Below are 16,325 nucleotides of genomic sequence, written 5' to 3'. Positions count from 1 at the left end.
AGGAATTGACGAGGTGGACAAAGACAGGATGTTCCAGAGATGGGACACAGAAACAATGCGTCACAGTTCGAAGCTGAAGACTCAGATGTGTCAAAAGGATGTTTGAAAGTATTTTTTCAGTCAGAGTTGTTAGGAAGTGGAATAGCCTAGTAAGTGATGTAGTGGAGGCAGAAACCATACACAGCTTTAAGAAGAGGGTTGATAAATCTCATGGAGCAGGGAGGGAGGGCCTAGTAGTGATCAGTGAAGAAAAGGGGAGAGGAGGCATGACTCAACCCCTGCAGTCACAAAGAGGCGAGTACACACACACACACACACACACACACACACACACACATCCTAGGGGGTCAAAGACTGAAAACCTCAGTCAATAAAAAGATCTTGGGATGAGTAGTATACCGAGCACATTTCCTGAGACGCACGTCAACTATGTGCTGCAACATATGCGCGCCTGGGAAACCTAAGAATACTGTTTCGACACCTAAGGAGTCATTCCGCACATCAACTATGTGCTGCAACATATGCGCGCCTGGGAAACCTAAGAATACTGTTTCGACACCTAAGGAGTTATTCAACACACTGTACACCGTGTACACCGTCAAGAAATTAGAGAAAGTGGAAAGGTTAGCAACAAGATTAGTCCCGGAGCTAAGAGGTAAGTCCTTCGAGGAGAGGCTAAGGGAAATTAACCTGACGACACTGGAGGTCAGGGAAAATAGTGAAGACTTGATAACAATATATGAAATACTGAGATGAATTGAAAAGGTTGACAGGTCGAGCATGTTTCAGAGATGGGAGACAGGAACAAGGGGACCCAATTGAAAGTTAAAACTCAGATGAGTCATAGGGATGTTAAGAAGTATTTCTTCAGCCTTTGGTTTGTCAAGAAATGGAACAGTCTGGAGAGTGAAGTAGTGGGGGCAGGATCCATACAGAGCTTTAAGAAGAGGAAAAAATACTGCTCATGAAGCAGGGGAAGAGTGGCCTTACAAGCGATCAGCGAAGATACGGGGACAAAAACTGTGAATCGACCTCTGCAACCACAAAGCAGAGTGCAATTATACTCAAACACCTCTTAATTCACTCACTGAGGCATCGAGAAGTTTAACAAATTTACCTAGCTTCCCAGGAGGATGGTTAAATATCTCGGGTTCGATCTTCTGCCGGTCACAGTATTGAAATTTGTTTGAAACCACTTGTTTCGTGTATGTATTATTTGTGCTGCTCGTGAGACTGGTATCAAAAACGGTAAGAAAGAAATTAGTTCCTGTAGCAAGCTACGGCCACAAGTGTTCTGACTTTAGATTGGTCATTAACATTGTATTTCCTGGCTACCCAACCTTTGTAAACTCTCTCAAATGTTAAAAATTTTAAACATCCAATTGACTTTCATGATTGAGGGGAATATAATAGAATCATGTTTAAAAAACATACGATTTAAAATATTACGAATGTTGCATTTGGGTTATACAAATTCGAATTATTTAAAGTTAATCAAATATGAGAAGAACTTGAGATACATTAAGATACATTGGTAGAATATTAGCTGTTGTGCAAGAATGGTATATAATACCGACAAGATGAAATTAAGACACATGTGCAACATCTGGGTATCTTTATTGTAGACGTTTCGCCATCCAGTGGCTTTATCAATACAAATTCTAGGACATAACTTGAAGACAGTAGGACTAAAGATACCCAGATGTTGCACATGTGTCTTAATCTCATCTTGTCGGTATTATATACCATTCGTACACAACTTGTCAGACACTGCAACATCATGGAATCTTGATTCTGAGGACATGTACATAACCTTCACGGCTACGACAACTACTACTACAACTAACCCATCTCTTTGGGAAGGACCTACTTCCACTGGGGAATCCCGCCTACCAGTGACTATGCCCTCATCTGCTACACCTGACGTTACTATATAAGCGCCAGGCTCCTTTCTTCTGCTTCAGAATCTCCACGACTATGGTGCTCTTCACACCTACTCCTAGGTTGAGGGACTGATTACCTCATCTTCTGTACATAGTTCTACTGTCTTCAAGTTATGTCCTGGAATTTATATTGATAAAGCTACTGGATGGCGAAACGTCTACAATAAAGATACCCAGATGTTGCACATGTGTCTTAATTTCAATATTAGCTGTGTTTTATTTACATCATTACAAAAAAAGTCACGTGTTGTAAGGTAACTTTGCAAAAATTTATGTATGTAATAATTTCGGAAAAACCATTCTGAACCTAAAGAGAAAAAAAAATATTTCATTGTGTTTATAGTGCGGTCTCGTTCCTTAATTATCGTCCCGTTGAATTTTTATTGTTACAGTTTCTTGATAAGAAATCGAAAAGCGCTTGAGATTCTAATATTTTTTTTCAGTGGTTTTTCTGCAAATATATATATATATATATATATATATATATATATATATATATATATATATATATATATATATATATATATATATATATATATATATATATATATATATATATATATATATATATATATATATATATATATATATATATATATATATATATATAAATATATATATATGCAAAACAACCACTGTGAAAGAATAGAGAAGTTCCAAGCGCTTTCGTGACTACTCACATTATCAAGGAACAATGAAAGTAAAGCATCAAAGGAAGGTATATAAAGGGGTAGCCCACACCTCACTATCAGATCCCACAACACCGAAACACCTGACGCGAGACAGCAGGCCCGCCGGCCGAACTAGACAGGTCCTTCATACAACCCACCAACAAACTATTCTACCCAAGAAATAAGAAATTTAAAAAATTAACTCATTGCCTTTTCTAGATGTTTTAATTATTAAGCGTAATAATGAATTCAAATTTAAAATTTACAGAAAACCTACAAATAACTGTTCCTATGTCCACTATTATTCTTCCCATCAAGATAGAGTTAAACTGTCTGTTTTCTCATCAATGTTTTTGAGAGCTTTACGAATTTGTGGTCCAGAGTTCATAGATGAGGAAATATAAAAAAATTATGAAATAGGTAATGATTTGAAATACCCAAGAAATGTAATTGATAAATCTTTTAAAGTTGCTAGAAATACTTTTTGCAATCCAAAAAGGGACAACCAGCCTTATTCAACTAAAAATATGTTGGTTCTCCCTTACCATGAAAACTTGGTTGATATGCCTTCTCTTCTTAAGACTTTTAATATTAAAGTTGTATTCAAAAATCTTGATACAGTAAAAAAAAACTTTTGATAAGGAATTCCCTCCAAAATGCTGATGAATGTGTCTATAAGATTCCTTGTAAAATTTGCGATAAAGTTTATTACGGTCAAACTGGTAAAAATCTCGAACTAAGATTAAAACAACATAAATATAGCATTAGAACTGGACAAGATTCCAATGCTCTATTTATTCATGTAAGAGATTTTAACCATCCAATTGATTTTCAAAAAGTTGAGAAAGTAGTATCAAGCAAGTCCATGGTCGACAGGAATATAATTGAATCTTGTTTCATAAAAAGCAGTTTTGACAATAATATGAATATTTACTTTGGTTTATATAAATTAGATCCATTTATAATTAATAGAATTTGAGAAGAATTTAATAATACATTGGACAAATAATTTTTTAAATTTCTTATTTCTTGGGTAGAATAGTTTGTTGGTGGGTTGTATGAAGGACTTGTCTAGTTCGGCCGGCGGGCCTGCTGTCTCACGTCAGGTGTTTCGGTGTTGTGGGATCTGATAGTGAGGTGTGGGCTACCCCTTTATATACCTTCCTTTGATGCTTTACTTTCATTGTTCCTTGATAATGTGAGTAGTCACGAAAGCGCTTGGAACTTCTCTATTCTTTCACAGTGATTGTTTAGCATATTCTGAAATCACCTGTTTACTGTGATCTTATTGCATATATATATATATATATATATATATATATATATATATATATATATATATATATATATATATATACAAATTCGTTCCCTAGGCTTTCTTAACTCGTTTATCTCACTCCATTTTTTTTCTTATTTTCATCAAAATTTCTTGACAGTGCCTCTCCCACTCTTTCATCTGCTCTTCTTTTGCACTCTCTCACCACTCTCTTTGCATTTCTTTTACTCTCCATATACTCTACTCTTCTTATAACACTTCTGCTTTGCAAAAAAAAAAAAAAAAAAAAAAAAAAAACTCTCATAATGGTACCTTTTTCTCCTTTATCACCTTTTACTTCATCATTCCACCACTCACTCCTCTTTCCTCCTGCACCCACCCTCCTATAACTACAAATTTTTGCCCCATATTCTAATGCTGCATTTTTAAAACTGTTCCAACCCTCTTCAACCCCCACACTACTCATACTTGCACCAGCCCACCTTTCTGCCATTAGTTGCTTATATCTCACCCTAACTTCCTCCCTTAGTTTATACACTTTCACCTCTCTCGCTTACTGTTGCCATTTTGCTTTTGTCCCACTACCTCTTACTCTAACTGTAGCTACAACTAAATAATCATCCGATATATCCGTTGCCCCTCTATAAATATGTACATTTATATTTACCAAACTGCGGCTAGCCAGGACTCGACCCCACGATACATTGTCCCACCTCAAGAGACAACATAGCCTACATGTCACCATATCCATTCCGCCACCGATCCTTCAAACAACATGGGATTAGCGAACTAGCCTTGTTTCATGTTGCAAGGACACTCGTGGCAATGGATGCTCAAGGATTAGTTTCAGCCGCCTCCTGTTTAAATTCCCACCTCAACGAGCTAGTCTCAAGTTGTTTGTAGGATCAGTGACGGAATAAATATGGTGACACGCACGCTGTGTTGTCTCTTGAGGCGGGACAGTATATCGTGGGGTCGAGCCCTGGCCTGCCGCAGATTGGTAAATGTTTCAATAGCACTTGTTTCGTGATTTCATTGATGTGTATATATATATATATATATATATATATATATATATATATATTAATGTCGTGCTGAATAGGCAGAACTTGTTATCTTGGCTTAAATAGCAACGCTCATCTTGCCATATAGGACAAGCGAAAATTTGTGTATGCAATAATTTCGCCAAAATCATTCTGAACCTAACGAAAAAAAATATATTTTACTGTGTTTGTTTAGTATTAAATTATTATAAACAAATCTAAAATATATATAGTTGGGTTAGGCTAAAATAAATTGTTCTTGTTATAATAAGGTTAGATAAGTTTTCTAAGATTCTTCTGGAGCAAAATTAAAATTTTTTACATTAACATTAATGAAAAAAATATATCTTTAAAAGTATAAGAGAAAATTTTAGAAAGGACTTAATTTTAAATGAGTTCTTGCTAATTGACCAGTTTTACATATACCCCCACAGCAGGACTCGAACCTGCTAATACTGCGAATTGTTAAGCATTTCAGATCTCTTTCGTTGTCCACTGCATGTGGTAGGATTCGAAGAAATAACTTTCAAAACGAGCTTGGTGCCCGGGGGTATGGGGTAACATCGCTTAGCTTCGGCTAAGCGCCCATACTTATCTTGGGTCTAGCTCCGTGGTAAAGAATTGTGGACTCAGATACAGAGTTAGCAGGTTCGAGTCCTGCTGTAGACGTAGAGAGAACCTTGAGTTTTCCCTGAGGTACGTTCATTGTCTTCTCTGAGGATGAGGGTCCCCATTCCAGCTATAGAGGTGGTACTTCTATATATATATATATATATATATATATATATATATATATATATATATATATATATATATCTATATATATATATATATATATATATATATATCTATATATATATATATATATATATATATATATATATATATATATATATATATATACTTCTATATATATATATATATATATATATATATATATATATATATATATTATATATATATATATATATACTTCTATATATATATATATATATATATATATATATATATATATATATATATATATATATATATATAATCATCAACAGAACTGTGGCATGACCAGGACTCGATCCAGCTGTAAACAGTAAGCCTGCATGGCTAGTTTCCAAAGTTTCCACCGGGCAGGTCTCTAGGTTGGCATACCCAAACCTACCTCTCTCTCACTTGGCGACCAGGCATCCTAGTGTCAACAGCTCTGCTTCTCCCTCTCTCGCGGGCATGTCCCTTAGAGCCTGGGCACTTAATTAAACACACTGCCTGTGTACCAAGAAGTCCGGTAAGACACATATGCAACAGTTAGACAACTTTATTCCGAAACGTTTCGCCTACACAGTAGGCTTCTTCAGTCGAATACAGAAAATAGGCAGGAACAGTAGAGATGTGAAGACGATGTAATCAGTCCATCACCCTTGTAGTCGTAGAATTTGAGGTTGTCAGTCCCTCGACCTGGAGAAGTTCAGTTCCATAGTCAGGAACTATCTGAAGATCAAGCGACAGTGCGGAGACTTAAATACTGTCGGAAGGAGAGGTGCAGAGTAGTAGTAGTAGTAGTAGTAGTAGTGAGAATGTGACCACTGAGAGGTCATGTCCCTCTCAGATCCAACACTTCTTACTTGAAAAGCTTGTCCAAGGTGTTTTCTGTACCAAGATGCCACGTGTTGCAGTGTCTGACAAGATGAACATCAAAATGGTACACAATACCGACAGGTTGTTAGGTAAGACACATATGCAACACATATGTGTCTTACCTAACAACCTGTCGGTATTGTATACCATTTTGATGTTCACCAAGAAGTCCAAATAAAGCAACGTAGCCTTTGAAGTGCCTTATCATTGATCACTACTATTGGATCACCTCACGTAATATGTCGACAATATTAATGGCTTAGCGGTGATCTCAGCAGTTATGTTACCAGGAGAGAGGAAGGAAGAAGCATGAAGATGTTGTGCCCACTTCATCATCCCATACAAGAAGCATCCATCTCCCTACGGGCTGTCTGCAAGTTTCATTATTCAGACAGGATCAGCAGGATCCAAGCCGAAATTTGCTGAATTTTCCTCAAAATCTTCGTGGCGTCACTGGGTCTTCACAGCGTTCCACGATGTTTTCCAGTCACGTTTTCAACATCACCTGTATGTTTGTGTTGTTGTTCAGTTCAGCACGGCTATTTCAGCAGGTCAGTTGTGTGGTGATTTCTGTGTCCATAGTGTGTGTGTGTGTTGAGGGGTGAGAGTAGCAGGGGATGGGATTATGAAGCCACATGTGCATAAGGCCATGTGGAACGAGCCATGTGGGTTAGCAGCCCAGATGTCCAAAGCCACATGCTGTTGTCTACTGCCTGACGTCACCTCGCGACGTCACCCACGAAGTCTTCCTGACGTCACCCGCGACGTCACCCCAGGACGTCGGGTGACGTAGCGAGGTGACGTTGGGCAGATGTCGTGGGGTGACTTCAGGCAAACGCCGTCTGCCCAACGTCACCTCGCTATGTCACCCGACGTCACTCCAGGACGTCTGCCCGACGTCACCTCGAGACGTCACCCACGACGTCTGGCCGGACGTCACCTCGCGATGTCTCCCCACGACATCCCTCATGACGTCACGCCTGATGTCACATGATGTCACATCAACAGTGTTATAAAGTAAAAGGACACAAGTACAACTAATGTGACATTTTTATTGTGGCAACGTTTCGCTCTCCAGGAGCTTTGTCAAGCCGTTACAAACAGTACATGGACACAGAGGGTATATATAGGCTCAGAGTGAGGTGCAATACTAGTGGTAGTAGTAGTAAGATAAGTAGTAGTAGTAGTAGTAGTAATACAATATGGTAGAGCAATTAACTCGCACAAGAGTAAAAGGATATAAAAGCTATAACTTGGGTAACATAAAAATAGGTTAGACAAATATTTCTATTGGAGGCTGGATAGAGAAGGTCTGTTTCAGTGTAATGTGTTATGTGTAGTATAACAGGAGAGACTATGTGATGGCAGGGTTTACTGTTTTCAGGAGGATTCTTGCTAAGACTTCAGAGATGATGAAGCTGCCTTTGTTTTGTTTAATTATATTAGAAACAGCTATTAGTGAAGATTCAAGGCACTTGCGTTTGCGGAAATTGGCTTCTTTGATCACTAACTGGGCGTCCCTGAATTTCATGAGATGATTGGTGGAATTTCGGTGTTGTACACAGGCGTTGTTTAAGTTGTCGTTCCTACATGCGTAAATGTGTTCATTGAGGCGGGTGTCGAGGTTTTTTGCTGTTTCATCTACATAAATCTTGTCGCAGCCTCCACAGGGTACAGTGTAAACCCCTGCGTTGACTGGTTCATGTCAACGCAGGGGTTTACACTATATCCTGTGGAGGTTGGTTGAGGTCACCAACAATTATGATATGTTGACAGTTGTGTTGTAACAGAAGGGAGCCCATATTTTCCATTAGGAAGTTGATGGGGTCTGCATGTTGCCACTGAGGTCTGTACATTGCACATGCTAGTACAGAGGTACTAGTGTTTATGCAGAGCTTGAAGAACATCATTTCAAGATGTGTAGGGGTGGCAACATCAATGTGCTGGGCATGAACACTTTTAGAGAAGCACACAGCAACACCTCCTCCTTGCCCTTGACTGTCTCTTCTCATCCATGAGGTGCAGCCAGCAATTCTTGCAAATTTTTTTTGGAGTCCTGTCGTCCAAAAATGTTTCAACAACAGCTATCATGTCGGGACGTCGAGTGTTCACAAAACTATGTGTGAGCTCTCCAACATTAGCAATGAAACCTCTAATGTTGGCCGACAGGATGCTGATAGACTGGCTCCTCATGATGTGGTCAGCTTGAGTGGTGGGTGTGTAAGGCATGTAAGGTGCCTGCCCTTGAGAGAGGTAGGGTACTGAGGCAGCTGCAGGGATGTAGGTCTGTGGTCTTGTATAAGGCATAGCACCGCCTGCTGGGCTGAGATAGGAGTAGCTGAGTGGGTGACGTGTGAGAGTGTTCACCAGTTCAGAGATCCTGCTGGTTTGTTCCGAGAACAGGTCTCTAAACAGGTGGTCCTGTCTGTCAAGTTCCTTATTCTTTGACACTGGTCCTCCTGATGTCCTTTCTTGTAGCAGTAATTGCACCTGGTATCTCGCAGGCAGTTGTTGGCGGTGTGCCCTTCCGGTGACAGCGAGAGCACAACCTAGGTGCCTGGAAGGGTGGACCATGATTTGTTGCACCTCCTGTGTTTTGCTGATTTGTCCTCAGGTTCTGCCGCTGGGACTGTTAGTGGAGGGTGAGACGGCTGTAGATGTCTTTCTCCTCTCTCTCCCTCTCTCTCTCTCTCTCTCTCTCTCTCTCTCTCTCTCTCTCTCTCTCTCTCTCTCTCTCTCTCTCTCTCTCTCTGTGTGTGTGTGTGTGTGTGTGTGTGTGTGTGTGAATGTTGCAACAAGGAGAAGGTTGGAGGCAGTGATGTCATGTCTGAGGGTAATGTGTGGTGTGAATATAATGCAGAGAATCTGTAGTTTGGAGATTAGGAGGAGGTGTTGGATTACCGAAACTATTATCCAGAGTGCTGAGGAGGGTTTATTGAGATGGCTTGGACATGGAGAGAGGGTGGAACGATATCGAATGACTTCGAGAGTGTATAAATCTGAAGTGGAGGTAAGGCAGGATAGGGGTCTGCCTAGGAAAGGTTGGAGGGAGGGGGTAAAGGAGGTTCCGTGAGCGAGGGGCTTGGATTTCCAGCAAGCTTGTGTAAACATGTTAGAGAGGAGCGAATGGAGACAAATGGTTTTTAGGACTTGAGGTGTTGTTGGAGTGTAAGCAAGGTAACATTTATGAAGGGATTCAGGGAAACCGGCAGGCCGAACTTGATTCCTGGAGATAGGAAATAATGTGCCGGCAGTAGGAAGGAGGGGTGTTAATGTTGCAGTTTTATAACTGTAGTGTAAAGCACCCCTCTGGCAAGACAGTGATGGAGTGAATGATGGTGAAAGTTTTTCTTTTTCGGGCGACCCTGCCTTGGTGGGAATCGGCCAGTGTGATAATATATATATATATATATATATATATATATATATATATATATATATATATATATATATATATATATATATATATATATATATTCACGTGCTTTTTTGTGTGAATATATACGTATGTTTGTGTATGTGTGTGTCTAAAGTATTAATATTTGTCTGTGTTTAAAGCAATTTTAAAAATTGAAAGAAGTCCCTCACCTTCATCTCAACACCTTCGATGTCGAGGGAGAAAAAGTCAACAACCGTCACATTAAGTGACAGAAGAATGGAGTACAGTGGGAAAGCTTTCACTTTTATAGCTGAAGTGGAGTTGCCAATTTGCCCTAAAACTCCTTTATGCCCACTCGGTCTGTGGAAAAAAAAGAGAGCCGTTTTAAAAATATTAGCAATATTATGTAATATATATACACACCTGAACACACACACATGGAGCAGGAAGAGTGACCCAGTAGAGGCCAGGGAAGAGGCGGGGCCAGGAGCTATGACTCAACCCCTGCAACCACAACCAGGTGAGTAACTAGGTGAGTACACACACACACACACACACACACACACACACACACACACACACACACACACACACACACACACACACACACACACCTGCAACCACAAATAGGTGAGTACACTCACACACACACACACACACACACACACACACACACATACACACACAGGAAGAGGAGGCGTTGCACTGCTCATTAAAAAACGATGGGGATTTGAGGAAATAAAAGGGATGGGCGAAATTGGTGAAAGGTACTACATAGTAGGTACAATTCAGTCTGGGGGACACAAGGTAGTCATTGCAATGATGTACAGCCCACCACAAAGCTGCAGGAGGCCAAGACAAGAATATGAAGAAAACAACAGAGCAATGTTGGATACACTAGCTGGGGTGGCCAGAAGAGCTCTCACGGGTAGAGCAAAGCTTCTAGTCATGGGTGATTTCAACCATAAGGAGACTGATTGGGAAAACCTTGAGCCACATGGGGGTACACGAAACAGAGAGCCAAATTATGGATGTGGTACTGGAAAACCTCATGCAACAACGTGTTAGGGACACTACCAGAGAGACAGGTGGGGATGAACCAGCAATACTTAACCTAGTATTCAACCTGAGTAGTTCGGACATGGAGGACATTACATGTGATAGGCCTCTTGGAGCTAATGATCACGTGGTTCTGAGCTTTGAATACACAGTAGAGGTACAAGTGGAAAGGGTAACAGGAGTAAGATGGGAGAAGCCACACTACAAATGGAGGGACTACACAGGCTGAGGAACTTCGTGCAGAAGGTTTAGTGGGAAAGAGAATTGGTAGGAACATGAGTAAACGAAATGTACTACGTGACAAAATGTAAGGAGGCAGAGGAGAGGTTCTGAATGGAAACAGAAATAATGGAAAGACCAGAACGAGCCCTTGGTTTACCCAAAGGTGAAAGGAGGCAACAATTAAGTGCACCAGAGAATGGAAAAAGTACAGAAGACAAAGAACCCAGGAAAATAGAGATTAGTCGAAGAGCCAGATACGAGTATGCACAAATAAGGAGGGAGGCCCAGCGACAGTATGAAAACGACACAGAATCGAAAGTTAAGTCTGACCTGAAGCTGTTGTACAGCCACATCAGGAGAAAGACAACAGTCAAGGACTGGGTAATCAGGCAGGGGAAGGAAGGTGGGGAGTTCACAAGAAACGACCAAGAAGTATGTGAGGACCTCATCATGAGAGTTAAAGAAGTACTTACAATGGAGTCAGGAAGTACTCCAGAAAGTCAGAACAGGGGATACTCCAACAAGGGACATACCAACAAGTATTGGATGAAATAATCACAACCAAGGAGGAGGTGAAGATGCTGCTAAATGATATAGATATCTCAAAAGCGGTGGGATTGGACATCTTTCCGTGGGTCCATAGAGAGGGAGCAGAGACTCTGTGCGTGCCACTAACAACAATTTTCAACACATCTATTGAAACTGGGCAACTTCCTGAGGTATGGAAGAAGGCAAATGTAGTCCCCATTTTTAAGAAATGAAACAGACACAAGGCACTAAACTATAGACCAGTGTCACTGATGTGTATAGTATGCAAAGTTGTGCGGAACATTATCAGGAGGAGAGTGGTGGAGCACCTAGAATGGAGCAAACTTATAAACGACAACCATCACGGATTCATGGAAGGCAAATCCTGTGTCACAGACCTACTGGGGTTTTATGACTGGTAAGAGAAGTAAGACGAGAGGGGTGCATAGCTTGCATTTTCTTGGATTGCAAGAAGGCATTCGAAACAGTTCCTCAGAAGAGATTAGTGCAAAGGTAGAGGATCAGGCACATATAACAGGAAGGGCACTGCAATGGATCAGAGAATATCTGACAGGGAGGCAACAACGAGTCATGGTACGTGACAAGGTATCAGAGTGGGCGCCTGTGACAAGCATGGTTCCACAGGGGTCAGCCCTAGGACCAATGTTATTTTTGGTAGGGATAGATTCAGAAGTGTCCCTATTTGCAGATACTGTGAAGTTAGTGAGGAGAATTAAATCAGGTCAGGATCAGGCAGGAGTACAAAGAGACCTGGGTAGGTTGGAAGCTTGGTTCAGCAACTGGCTCCTCTAATTTAACCCTGCCAAATGGAAAGTCATGAAGATTGAGGAAGGGCAAAGAAGACCGCAGACACAGTATAGTCTAGGTGGCCAAAGACTGCAAACTTCACTCAAGGAAAAGGATCTTGGGGTGAGTATAACATCGAACATATCTCCTGTGGGAGGGAGGAGTATGTGAAGAGAAAAGGAGAGGTTAATTAAGGGAGTGGTGAAAGAATATATAATGTCAGAAAATGAGAAGAGTAGGTGAAATGCTATGAAAAAATTTTGTTGAGAATAAGAAAATTTTAGATTGAAATTAATAAGTTGAGAATGCCTAATGAACGAATGAATCTGACAGTGGAAAAATGAATGGAGAGTTATTAGATGGAGAGTTGAAGGTTTTGGAAGACGTAGGAAATATTTTGAAGAACTATTAAATGTTGATGAAGATAGGGAAGCTGTGATTTCGTGCATTGGGCAGGGAGGTATGACATCTTGTAGGTATGAGGAACAGCCAGTTATGAGTGTGGGGGGAAAAGGTGGATGAATCAGGTAGAATGAAAGGGAGTAAAGTAGCTGGGATTGATTAAAGACATAAATGTTAAAAGCAGGTAAGGATATAGTTTTGGAATGGTTGGTGATTTTATTTAATGTATGGAAGAGGGTAAGGTACCCAAGGATTGCCAGAGAGCACGCATACTTTTTTTTATATATAAAGGAAAGGGGGACAAAAGAGAGCTTAGATTTATAAGGCAATAAGGCTGTTGAGTATACCAGGTAAAGTGTATGGTAGAATTTTTATTGAAATAAAAATGACTAAGACAGAGAGGAAGATAGCAGATGAACAAGGAGGCTTTAGAAAGGGTACGGGGTGTATAGACCAAGTGTTTACAGTGAAACATCTAGGTGAACAGTATTTAGATAAGGATGAAGATGTTATGCTGCATTTATGGATTTGCAACAGGCGTGTGATTGGTAAGATACGGGGTGGGGAATGTGGCAGATGTTGTAAATGTTTGGAATAGGAGGTAGATTACTGAAAACAGTGAAGAGTTTTTACGAGGATAGTGAGGCTCAGGCTAGATTATGTAGGCCTTAGATAGGGATGTGTGATGTCACGATGGTTCTTCAATATATTTAATAATAATAATATAATATATCTTTATTTCTACAAGTACATGGGCAAGGTATACAGGCCTAGATGACATCAGTGGCATACTACGATACAGAAAGCCGTTTGTTACAGAGAGCATTTCGGTCAAATTGGGTCAGTTATGTCACAGTATGCGACCCACACTAGTCGACGAACTCCCAGGTACCCATTTTACTGATGGGGAATATAGACAACCGGTGTAAAGAAACACGCCTGTTTCTACCCTCGCTGGGAATCAAACCAGACCCTCGCCGTGTGAAGAGAGAGCTTTAGCCACCAGGCCATGGGGCACCTTAAACATGGGATTGTAAGAGAAGTGAATGCTCGGGTGTTGGCATGAGGTGTGAGATTAAAAGATAAAGAATCTAATACAAAGTGGGAGTTGTCACTGTTGCTTTTTGCTGATGACACTATGCTTTTGGAAATTTATGAAGAGAGGTGGCAGAGGTAAAAGTAACGGTAGAAGAGATTTTGTGTGCGAGGGTCTTGGACTTCCAGTAAGTATGCGTGAGTGTCTTAGATAGGAGTGAGAGGAGGCAAATGGTTTTTATCACTTGACGTGCTGTTGGAGTGTGAGTATGGTAACATTTATGAAGGGATTCAGGGAAACCGGCAGGCCGGACTTGAGTCCTGGAGGTGGGACGTACAGTGTCTGCACTCTGAAAGAGGGGTGTTAATGTTGCAGTTTTTTAACTTTAGCGTGAGCGTACCTCTGGCAAGACAGTGATGGAGTGAATGATAGAAGTTCTTCCTTTTCAGGCCACCCTGCGATATGTTAATAAAAAAATAAGTTGAAGAAGCTGGTGGACAAGTTTGATAGGGTATATAAAATAAGGAAATTTAAAAGTGAAAATTGGAAAGAGTAAGGTGATGAGGATAACAAATAATTTAGGTAATGAAAAACTGGATATCAGATTAGAAGGAAGGAGCATGGAGGAAGTGTATGTATCCCGATATTTGGGAGTGGTTTTGTCAGCAGATGTGAGTCATAGAATTTATGAGAGGGAAACAGGTGAATGGTGCACAGAGGAGTCTGTGGAGACAAAAAAATCTATTCATAAAAGCAAAGAAGGTAATGTATAGTTATACCAACGCTCTTATAATGGTATGAAGCCTGGGTGGTAAATGTTGCAAAAAGGAGAAGGCTGGGGTAGTAGGTTGGTAGAGAGCAACCACCCAGGGAGGTACTACCGTCCTGCCAAGTGAGTGTAAAATGAAAGCCTGTAATTGTTTTACATGATGGTAGGATTGCTGGTGTCTTTTGTCTGTCTCATAAATATGAAAGATTACAGGTACGTCTTGCTACTTCTACTTACACTTAGGTCACACTACACATACATGTACACGTTTATTTATACACACTCATCTGAGTTTTCTTTGATTTTATCTTAATAGTTCTTGGTCTTATTACTTTTCCTTTTATATCCATGGGGAAGTGGAATAAGAATCTTTCCTCCGTAAGCCATGCGTGTTGTAAAAGTCAACTAAAATGCCGGGAACAATGGGCTAGTAACCCCTTTTCCTGTAAAGATTACTAAAAAGAATAAGAAGAAGAAAATTGTCAAAGTGGGAAGTCTGAATGTGCGTGGATGTTGTGCAAATGATAAGAAAGAGATGATTGTGGATGTTATGAATGAGAAGAAACTGGATGTCCTGGCTTTAAGTGAAACAAAGCTGAAGGGGGTGGGAGAGTTTCAATGGAGAGGAATAAATGGGATTAGGTCAGGGGTTTCAAATAGAGTTAGAGCTAAAGAAGGAGTAGCAATAATGTTGAAGGATAAGCTATGGCAGGAAAAGAGGGACTACAAATGCATAAGTTCAAGGATTATGTGGAGTAAAATAAAGATTGGATGTGAAAAGTGGGTTATAGTAAGCGTGTATGCACCTGGAGAAGAGAGAAGTGTAGAGGAGAGAGAGAGATTCTGGGAAATGTTAAGTGAATGCGTGGGGAGTTTTGAATCAAGTGTGAGAGTAATGGTGGTTGGGGATTTCAATGCTAAAGTGGGTAAAAATGTTATGGAGGGAGTAGTAGGTAAATTTGGGGTGCCAGGGGTAAATGTAAATGGGGAGCCTTTAATTGAGCTATGTGTAGAAAGAAATTTGGTAATAAGTAATACATATTTTATGAAAAAGAGGATAAATAAATATACAAGGTATGATGTAGCACGTAATGAAAGTAGTTTGTTAGATTATGTATTGGTGGATGAAAGGTTGATGGGTAGGCTCCAGGATGTACATGTTTATAGAGGGGCAACTGATATATCAGATCATTATTTAGTTGTAGCTACAGTTAGAGTAAGAGGTAGATGGGAAAAGAGGAAGGTGGCAACAACAAGTAAGAGGGAGGTGAAAGTGTATAAACTAAGGGAGGAGGAAGTTCGGGCGAGATATAAGCGACTATTGGCAGAAAGGTGGGCTAGTGCAAAGATGAGTAGTGGGGGGGTTGAAGAGGGTTGGAATAGTTTTAAAAATGCAGTATTAGAATGTGGGGCAGAAGTTTGTGGTTATAGGAGGGTGGGGGCAGGAGGAAAGAGGAGTGATTGGTGGAATGATGAAGTAAAGGGTGTGATAAAAGAGAAGAAGGTAGCTTACGAGAGGTTTTTACAAAGCAGAAGTGTTTTAAGAAGAGCAGAGTATATG

General features: G+C 40.3%; 1 protein-coding gene across 1 annotated transcript in view; it reads right to left on the bottom strand.

Moving 5' to 3' along the window:
- LOC138854885 (protein Star-like) overlaps positions 1-16,325 on the bottom strand; it is a 138,845-nt gene that overhangs the window by 5,851 nt on the left and 116,669 nt on the right. Inside the window, exon 5 of the mRNA XM_070100471.1 lies at positions 10,151-10,301. Coding sequence (XP_069956572.1) covers positions 10,151-10,301 — 151 coding nt within the window. The remainder of the gene's footprint in view (positions 1-10,150; positions 10,302-16,325) is intronic.

This window comes from Cherax quadricarinatus, chromosome 72 (assembly GCF_038502225.1).
Source record: "Cherax quadricarinatus isolate ZL_2023a chromosome 72, ASM3850222v1, whole genome shotgun sequence".
NCBI classification, from domain to species: Eukaryota; Metazoa; Arthropoda; class Malacostraca; order Decapoda; family Parastacidae; genus Cherax; species Cherax quadricarinatus.
This window is presented reverse-complemented; position numbering and strand designations above follow the sequence as displayed.